The sequence below is a fragment of the Phoxinus phoxinus genome (genome assembly GCF_949152265.1).
Source record: "Phoxinus phoxinus genome assembly, chromosome: 9".
Taxonomy (NCBI): Eukaryota; Metazoa; Chordata; class Actinopteri; order Cypriniformes; family Leuciscidae; genus Phoxinus; species Phoxinus phoxinus.
Window position 1 is genome coordinate 850,001 of NC_136884.1, and position 10,000 is coordinate 860,000.

Genomic DNA, 10,000 nt, shown 5'->3' on the forward strand with positions numbered 1-10,000 from the left:
AAAGTCTTATTTTTACTTATGAAAAGTCTTATTTTTTACCTATGAAAGGTCTTAAATTTTAGATGACACTTTGACTTAGACGTATCTAAATGCTTTCCAAATGAAAACTACCTAATTAGCGTACGTATTATTTTTATTATTCTATCTTTGTGGATTTGCTTGTTCACGTGACAATTCGCGTCATTTACGGCAGTATTAGCCTGCGTCTGTCTCCTGCACGCGAGAGAGGAGAGGATAAGAGAACGAGTAAATGTCAGTTCAATAGTAAGTTCATTCTTTGTGCTTAGGATTGTCTATGAACTATGATGATGATATTGTAATCATTGTTTTAACTAACGTTACGTACGAGGCACCGCGAGTGCGAGCTGACATCGCATTTGTCTCTCATGCTTGCTTTCACTGCGTGATGTGTCAGTGTAGTTATAGATATGTCCCCAAATGAGTTTTTGTCTCATTATATTTATTTATCATATTATGTTGTTATATTAGAATATCACGAGCAAGAGTGCCGTTTTCTTGTGCACAATTGCAAATGTGCTATTTATTTTATACAACAATTAAATTAACAATAAAGTTAACATTGTGTGTTACTTTTTATATTGGCAATATTGTTTGTTTCCCCCTTTATTTCGCCGACGAGAATTTCATAATGAAACTGTAGTGTAGTCCAACAGACAGCGATTATTTTTAAAAAACTGAAATCCGCGTTTTGAACGAATCATTTGATTCAATGAATGAATCGGCCGTTTGAACAAATCTGTTGAATAAAACTCCAACAACTCGCTAAAGACAGTGACTTACTGCCACCTACTGGCGGGTTTAGTTGCATATTTAAAGTACCCTTTAATTAAAATGTTAAAATTATAAATAATTTCATATTTAAATATTGAATAGCTTTATTTATGCAATTGCAAATGAAGTGTAAATATAGTAATGCCAGTTCGGATGCCGCTTCTGTGTCACCTCTGCACTGCAAGGATGGTTTTTAATTTAATTATTTAATTTGACAGTGGTACTGTGTTATTCTAATATAATTTAATTTGAATGTTAGAATTTGACATAAAAGGTGATGCATACCTCTAAATAATTAAACCTCTAAACCTACTAAAAGAAACCTCTAAAATAAATAATTTCCATATTTAGGTGAAAATGCCCCTGGAAATCAATTTATGGTGGCAAATATTGCCCCTTAATAATTTTTTTTATTTCAGTCACTACAGTAAACTGACCACTGCATAGATAGAATGTTAAATATGAATATCTTTGTGAGTCTGCTGTCAACAACAGGCCTAAACCAGCCATGGTACCAGTACAAAATCAGTAAAATATCATCTAATTATTATCAACAAAACTTTGAAAATATCGAGATATATTTTTGTTAATATTGCACACCCCTAATGTACGGTATTAATTTTGATTTCTTCAGGTCTTAAAAAGGTCTTAAAAAGCCTTAAATTTGACTTTAAAAAATGTGCAGATACCCTGTTAAATAAACACTATATATTTTATTGCACGTTTTGCATAATTTTCATTTTTAAATGTTAAATAAAAACTATATATTTTATTGCACGTTTTTGCATAATACATTTTTTTAAATGTTAAATAAACACTATATATTTTATTGCATGTTCTGCATAATTAAATTTTTTTGAAATATTAAATATACACTTTATTGCACGTTTTTCATAATTATTTTTTTAAAATGTAAAATATACACTATATATTTTATTGCACAATCTGCATATTTTTTTTTTTGAAATATTAAATAAAAACGTTATATTTTATTGCATGTTTTGCATAATTTCCATTTTTTAAAAATAAATATACAATACACAAACAAAAGTGTCATTGATTATTAAATACATGTTTGGTTCTGGTTTCCGTCTTCCGCTAAATTAAATCTTACATTTTCTGTCAGTGTTTTGGTGAAAGATTGCACAGTAATATAAACCTCATTAGCGTTCTTCTTCCGCGCTCCTGGTTTAATGGCGAGTGTGTTCATGTTGCCGTCGTGGATCTGAAGCCGGTGTGTGTCCGCAGGTCGTGGTTCTACTTCAGCGTGAGAGGGATGTTACCGGGCAAACTTCTGAAGATCAACATGATGAACATGAACAAGCAGAGCAAGCTTTACTCGCAGGGCATGGCCCCGTTCGTCCGCGCGCTGCCCGTGAAGACTCGCTGGGAGAGGGTCCGGGACCGGCCCACGTTTGAGGTACTACACACACACTTCACACACTACACACACACTACACACACGTCCTCCCTCTTCTTCATAAATATACTTCTAACACATCATCATTTCAGAGTCATGTCTAAAAATAATCTGCTATTTTTATCCAGTCATAAATAACTCCTGAATACATTTAGCTCAGTGTGTGTGTGTGTGTGTGTGTGTGTGTGTGTGTGTGTGTGTGTGCAGATGTCAGACAGTCAGTTCATCCTGTCGTTTGTTCACCGCCTGCTGGACGTCCGAGGCGTCACCACGTACTTCTCCTTCTGCTATCCGTTCTCGTACACCGAGTGTCAGGACATGATGCTGCAGCTCGAGCAGAAGTTCCTGAGCGCCACACACACACACACACACACACCGGGTCCCTGCAGGTACTGTGCCTCACGCATCATCACTGCACCTGCACGCTTTACTCCTCCAGCAAACACTGTGTGCGTTATGGCACACTTTTTAAATGTTAGATCTACACTATATATTTTACTGCACATTTTGCATTATTTGTATACTTTTAAATAATAAACACTATATACTTTATTGCACATTTTGTATTATTTTTTTAGTCTAAGTGTTAAATATACACTGTATATTTAATTGCACATTTATCATATTTTGATTTTTAAATGTTAAATACTCATTATATTTTATTGCACATTTTGCATTATTATTATTTTTTTATATTAAACACTATATATTTTATTGCACATTTTGCATTCTTTTCCTTTTCAAATATGAAACACTATATATTGTATTGCACATTTTCAATTCTTTTCTTTTTTAAATAGTAAAAACTATATATTTTATTGCACATTTTGCATTATTTTTATTTTTTAAATTACAATATTTTATTGCAAATTTTGCATTATTAAAAAAAAAAATTAAGCTAAAAAACAACCTTATTTTCATTGCAAAAATGTTAAACACTATATATTTTATTGCACATTTTGTATATTATTTATACATTTAAATGCTTTTTTTTATTTTATTTTTTTAATTGCTCTTATTTCCTAAAACTCTCCCAGTAGCGTCTGAGCTAAACGTGTCAGTGCTCCTCTCTCTCTCTCTCTCTGTAGTCCGGTGGAGAGCGTGTACTTCCACCGCGAGCTGCTGTGCCAGTCTCTGGACGGGCACCGGGTGGACCTGATTACGGTCTCGTCGTGTCACGGTCTGCTGGAGGAGCGAGAGCCGCGGCTGGACAGACTCTTCCCGGACCTCAGCACCCCGAGGCCGCACTGCTTCACTGGCAAACGGGTATCACACACACGCTACGCTTGTGCTAACTAGTGCTGCGCGGTACGACCAGAAATCCACATCGCAGTATTTTTAACAATTATACTGGTTTCACGATATATGACGGTATTATTATCTTTTCCAAGCGTGACTGGGTGTTAACCTCATTTTCTACTGATTGAGAGAGGAATATTGAATAGTGAATATTGTAGAAAATATCCACACTAGTATCAATACAGGTTTGCAGTGTTTACAAAGAGCTCCAGCAGGAGGCGCTGTAGGAGAGACAGAAACAGCGGTTTCCCCGGTAACGACTGAACACAAAGCGGTTTCCCCAGTAACGACTGAACACAAAGTGGTTTCCCCGGTAACGACTGAACACAAAGCGGTTTCCCCGGTAACGACTGAACACAAAGCGGTTTCCCCGGTAATGACTGAACACAAAGCGGTTTCCCCGGTAACGACTGAACACATCGGTTTCCACGGTAACGGCTCATAAACGCTGCTTTATCAGGAAGGATAAAGAAAGATTCAATTGGAATAACATCGAAACTTTTCGTCAGTTCACTTCAGACACATTCATATAAAAACACCCGCGCCGCGTTTTAACTTTGAAACTTACGATTCTCGTGTTTATTCAGCGATGTCAATGCCAACCACAAACAGATTTTCCAAAAGCCAAAAATTCATATCATAACAAAAATACCGGTATGAACCAGTATACCGCCCAGCACTAGTACAAACTTACAAACTTACCAGCCGTTACGTGTCCGCTCATCATTCTCTCCTCCTGTGTGTGTGTGTGTGTGTGTGTGTGTGTGTGTGTGTGCAGGTGTTTTTCCTGAGCAGCCGAGTTCATCCCGGAGAGACGCCGTCTAGTTTTGTCTTCAATGGTTTCCTGAACTTCATCTTGAGTCGGGATGATCCGCGCGCTCAGACGCTCCGCAAGATGTTTGTCTTCAAACTCATTCCCATGCTTAACCCCGACGGGGTCGTCAGGGGTCATTACAGGTCAGAGGTCATCTGTGAGCGCTTCTTGTACACTTAGTCAGTGTTTTAAAGGTGCAGTGTGTAATATTCAGGAGGATCTGTTGACAGAAATGCAATATCATAAACATAACTATGTGTTCAGTGGTGTGTAAAGACATTACATAATAAACCGTTGTGTGTTTATTAGCTTAGAATGAGCATTTCTCTCGACACACACCGCGGGTCCGCTTACGTCGACATGTTTCTACGGTGGCCCTGAGCGGACAAACGCGTTTCGTCACTATGTTGTTCTTCATGATAAGAAGCGCTAAAGTCAGCGAATAAAACACTGACACAATGATGAACGAGTAACAATAATATTCACAATAACATCGTTTCACTGAATAATAAAGTAAACATAATTTCTTAATTTATCTTTGTAAAGAAACCTCATTGTTTAACTGGCTACTGGCTGTCTCAGACGACGACATCACTTCCTGTCGTCCACCGTAACTTCTGTTCGGTGCAATTCACAACCTCACCACTAGATGCCGCTAAAACTTACACACTGCACCTTTAAATGAATGTAAGTGTTTGCATGTGTTTGCAGGACGGACTCCCGTGGTGTGAATCTGAACAGACAGTATGTGAACCCCAGTCCAGATCTGCACCCCTCCATCTACGGCGCCAAATCTCTCCTGCTTTACCACCACATGCACAATCGCCTCGGCAACAACGCTCCCTCCGCCCTCAAAACCTCCAACCAATCAAACACCACCCTTCCTGTGACCACGCCCACTGAGCTAGAGCGCTGTCTCAACCAGCGCAACGAGGCGGAGCGAGGAGACGGGCCAATCCCGATGCAGCTGGAGGAGAGCTGGGAGAAGGGCGGAGTCGAGAAGGAGGCGGCGCCTTGCGATGAGAACCAATCGACGCAGAGCAAAGGCGACGCCCCTGTAGTGACAAGCCCCGCCCCCTGTGAGCAGATCCCGCCCCAGGAAAGCGGAGTGGCGTATTACATAGACTTGCATGGCCACGCCTCCAAGAGAGGATGCTTCATGTACGGCAACAACCTGACGGACGAGAGTCAGCAGGTGTGTGTGTGTGTGTGTGTGTGTGTGTGTGTGTGTGTGTGTGTGTGTGTGTGTGAGAGTGACATACGAAAACGACACATGGTAGCTGTGTGATCTCACTTTCATGTATTTTTTTGCCTAAAATTTCTAGCCATAAAAATACATTTATTCATTGTTAAACATTCAAATTTAATTAGTTGTTTTAAATTTTACATTTTTTTTAACGATTTTAAATTTAATTGATTATTTTGAATGTTTTAAATTAAATTAATTATTTAAAATGTTTTAAATGTATTCAGTTATTTTAAGTGTTTTAAATTTAGTTAGTTTCAATTTTCAATGCTTTCCAGGTGGAGAACATGCTGTATCCGAAGCTGATCTCACTAAACTGCGCCCATTTTGATTTCTTGGGCTGTAATTTCTCGGAAAAGAACATGTACGCCCGCGACAAACGCGACGGCCAATCGAAAGAGGGCAGTGGACGTGTGGCCATTCACAAAACCATCGGCCTGATCCACAGGTACAGGATAAAACTCAGTCAAATATTAAAGGGACAGTTCATCCAAAAATGAAGATTAGCCCATGATTTACTCGCCCTCAAGCCATCCTAGGTTTATATGACATTTTACTTTCAGACGAACACAATCAGAGTTATAGAAAAATAAGTCCTGGAAGAGAAGGTTTATAATGGCAGTGAATGGCCATTTCTGTTTTATCTATCATCATAAAAGTGCATCTGTCCATCATAAAAGTGCATCTATCATCATGAAAGTGCATCTATCCATCATAAAAGTGCATCTGTCCATCATAAAAGTGCATCTGTCCATCATAAAAGTGCATCTATCCATCATAAAAGTGCATCTATCATCATAAAAGTGCATCTGTCCATCATAAAAGTGCATCTGTCCATCATAAAAGTGCATCTATCATCATAAAAGTGCATCTATCCATCATAAAAGTGCATCTATCCATCATAAAAGTGCATCTGTCCATCATAAAAGTGCATCTGTCCATCATAAAAGTGCATCTGTCCATCATAAAAGTGCATCTATCCATCATAAAAGTGCATCTATCCATCATAAAAGTGCATCTGTCCATCATAAAAGTGCATCTGTCCATCATAAAAGTGCATCTATCCATCATAAAAGTGCATCTGTCCATCATAAAAGTGCATCTGTCCATCATAAAAGTGCATCTGTCCATCATAAAAGTGCATCTATCCATCATAAAAGTGCATCTGTCATCATAAAAGTGCATCTGTCCATCATAAAAGTGCATCTGTCCATCATAAAAGTGCATCTATCCATCATAAAAGTGCATCTGTCATCATAAAAGTGCATCTGTCCATCATAAAAGTGCATCTGTCCATCATAAAAGTGCATCTATCATCATAAAAGTGCATCTGTCCATCATAAAAGTGCATCTGTCCATCATAAAAGTGCATCTGTCCATCATAAAAGTGCATCTATCCATCATAAAAGTGCATCTGTCCATCATAAAAGTGCATCTATCATCATAAAAGTGCATCTATCATCATAAAAGTGCATCTATCCATCATAAAAGTGCATCTATCCCTGATAAAAGTGCATCTATCCATCATAAAAGTGCATCTGTCCATCATAAAAGTGCATCTATCATCATAAAAGTGCATCTGTCCATCATAAAAGTGCATCTATCCATCATAAAAGTGCATCTGTCCATCATAAAAGTGCATCTATCCATCATAAAAGTGCATCTATCATCATAAAAGTGCATCTATCCATCATAAAAGTGCATCTATCCCTGATAAAAGTGCATCTGTCCATCATAAAAGTGCATCTATCATCATAAAAGTGCATCTATCCATCATAAAAGTGCATCTGTCCATCATAAAAGTGCATCTATCATCATAAAAGTGCATCTATCCATCATAAAAGTGCATCTGTCCATCATAAAAGTGCATCTGTCCATCATAAAAGTGCATCTGTCCATCATAAAAGTGCATCTGTCCATCATAAAAGTGCATCTGTCCATCATAAAAGTGCATCTATCCATCATAAAAGTGCATCTGTCCATCATAAAAGTGCATATATTCATGATAAAAGTGCATCTGTCCATCATAAAAGTGCATCTGTCCATCATAAAAGTGCATCTGTCCATCATAAAAGTGCATCTGTCCATCATAAAAGTGCATCTGTCCATCATAAAAGTGCATCTATCCATCATAAAAGTGCATCTGTCCATCATAAAAGTGCATCTATCCATCATAAAAGTGCATATATTCATGATAAAAGTGCATCTGTCCATCATAAAAGTGCATATATTCATGATAAAAGTGCATCTATCCATCATAAAAGTGCATATATTCATGATAAAAGTGCATCTATTCGTGATAAAAGTGCATCTGTCCATCATAAAAGTGTTTTTACTTGATTGTGTTCGTCTATCCCCTTAAACCGCTGTGACGTGAGTTTAAGGGGATGACGTGAGACTGATATATGTGTTTCCTGTCTTTAGCTACACACTGGAGTGCAACTACAACACGGGGCGTTCGGTGAACACCATCCCGCCCGCATGTCACGATAACGGAAGAGCCACGCCCCCTCCGCCGCCCGCCTTCCCGCCCAAATACACACCTGAGGTGTACGAACAGGTGGGGCGAGCGGTTGCCATAGCAGCGCTGGACATGGCGGAGTGTAACCCGTGGCCACGGCTAGTTCTGTCTGAACACAGCAGCCTCATGAACCTGCGGGCCTCCATCCTCAAACACGTGAGGAACAGCAAGGGCTTCGCGTCCGACAGCCGCAGAAACACCAAGAACAGCAGCCCGCCTAAACCTGCGTAAGAGCCTGAAACCGTACAAACGTTTAAAGTCCCCGTAGTCAATAATTGTATCCCTTAAAACTCATCTTTGATCCCCAAAATTACATATTTAAACATTTCTGCCTCAGAATATCTTGATTGTAACTCGACACCCTTGCCTCATTTAGTATACGCGGTTCTATGAATATGCAAATTGTGGTGAAAATCAAGCTTTTAACGTTGTTTATGTGTCTATGTGGTGTTTTTAATACGCTTAAATCATGTGTAAGTTCATAAGTGGACAGCATTGCTGAGTATTTTCTGCTTAAAACTGCAGTGAACCAAAGACAGTCTCAAAAACACGGTTTGAAATCGCTGGTGTTTCTGACGTCACACACTACCTTGACCAATCAGATCAACGTGTGATCGTCAACCAGTGGATCTCTGAGTGAGTGAGTGAGTGAGTGAGTGGAGGCGGGGCTCATTTGCATATTCATAGAGCCACGTATACTAAATGAGGCAGGGGTGTTGAGTTACATTCAAGATATTTTAAGACATGAAGAGGTTTTTTCAAGGAAAGAAACACTTAAATATGTTATTTTTGTGTCAAAGATGAGTTTTAAGGGGTAAAATGATAGACTACAGGGAGACTTAAACTGAAAGTTATAAAATAAACATTAACTGAAGTAACAAACCTGTTTTATTTAGTTTAACTTGATGTACTAAAATAACTCAAACTGAAATAATAATGTAAGAAAGCTTTATAGACATAGTCAATTAAAAATGCTGACATGGCATTGATATCTCTGCCAGCTTCCTCCTGATGGATGTGTTTCGATCTCGTTGTGTTTTCCCAGAAGCCTGAGCATCTCGGCCTCGGAGAACTCGCTCACCCGGACGCGCAGTGTGGCTGATGTTCAGGCGTCCCGGCAGACTGCGTCTCAGATCAAGAGTTCTCCCAGCTTCACCTTCGGCAGCTCGGCCTGCGCTCACGGCGCCGGCGCTCACCGGCCCCCGCACCGGAGCCTGGGGCCCGTCAGAGGTCAGATCACAGTCACAGTGTGGATGATTGACTTGTGCTGGCTGAGATTGGGATTGCGGAAGTTTAGGATAAGAAATCTCTCAGATCTTATCTTTTGGCTTGTCTAAAAGTTTGAAGATTTAATCAAATAAGTCAATAAAATGTTAAAAACATGTTCTAATGCATTGTTAACATATTTTAGCATGTTGCTAACATTTTTTAGCATGTTTGTAGCATGATTTAACATGTTGCTATAGCATGTTTTCACATTAATTAGCATATTGCTTGCATTATTTAACACATTGGTAGCATGTTTAAGAACATTGCTAAAATGAATTAGCATGTTGCTAGTATGTATAAGTATGTTGCTAACATAACACGTTGGTAACATTTTTATCATGATTTAACACATTGCTAACATGTTGTTAGCCTTATTTAATACATTGCTAGCAACTTCAACATGTGTTAACATTATATAACATGTTACTAGCATTTTTTACTATGTTGCTAACATGTTTTAACATGTTGCTATCATGATTTCAGACATTTTACCATGTTGCTAGAATGATTTAACATGTTGTTAGCATGATTCAACACGTTGTTAGCATGTTGCTAAGATGATTTAACATTTTAGCATTATTAAGCACAATGTTAGCATGTTGCTAGCATGATTTAACATGATTTAGCACGTTGTTCGCA

General features: G+C 38.6%; 2 protein-coding genes across 6 annotated transcripts in view; one reads left to right on the forward strand and one right to left on the reverse strand.

The window, feature by feature from the left end:
• mrps10 (mitochondrial ribosomal protein S10) overlaps positions 1-10,000 on the reverse strand; it is a 103,135-nt gene that overhangs the window by 41,514 nt on the left and 51,621 nt on the right. The gene's annotated exons all lie outside the window — the stretch shown is intronic.
• Positions 1-10,000, forward strand: part of agbl5 (AGBL carboxypeptidase 5) — a 30,470-nt gene that overhangs the window by 4,317 nt on the left and 16,153 nt on the right. For 4 of the 5 annotated variants that reach the window (XM_079623906.1, XM_079623907.1, XM_079623905.1 and 1 more), the window contains exons 3-10: positions 2,041-2,212; positions 2,420-2,601; positions 3,301-3,478; positions 4,290-4,468; positions 5,037-5,520; positions 5,850-6,019; positions 7,996-8,319; positions 9,138-9,322. In XM_079623906.1, coding sequence (XP_079480032.1) covers positions 2,041-2,212; positions 2,420-2,601; positions 3,301-3,478; positions 4,290-4,468; positions 5,037-5,520; positions 5,850-6,019; positions 7,996-8,319; positions 9,138-9,322 — 1,874 coding nt within the window. The remainder of the gene's footprint in view (positions 1-2,040; positions 2,213-2,419; positions 2,602-3,300; positions 3,479-4,289; positions 4,469-5,036; positions 5,521-5,849; positions 6,020-7,995; positions 8,320-9,137; positions 9,323-10,000) is intronic. The other variant, XM_079623908.1, reaches the window with a different exon arrangement.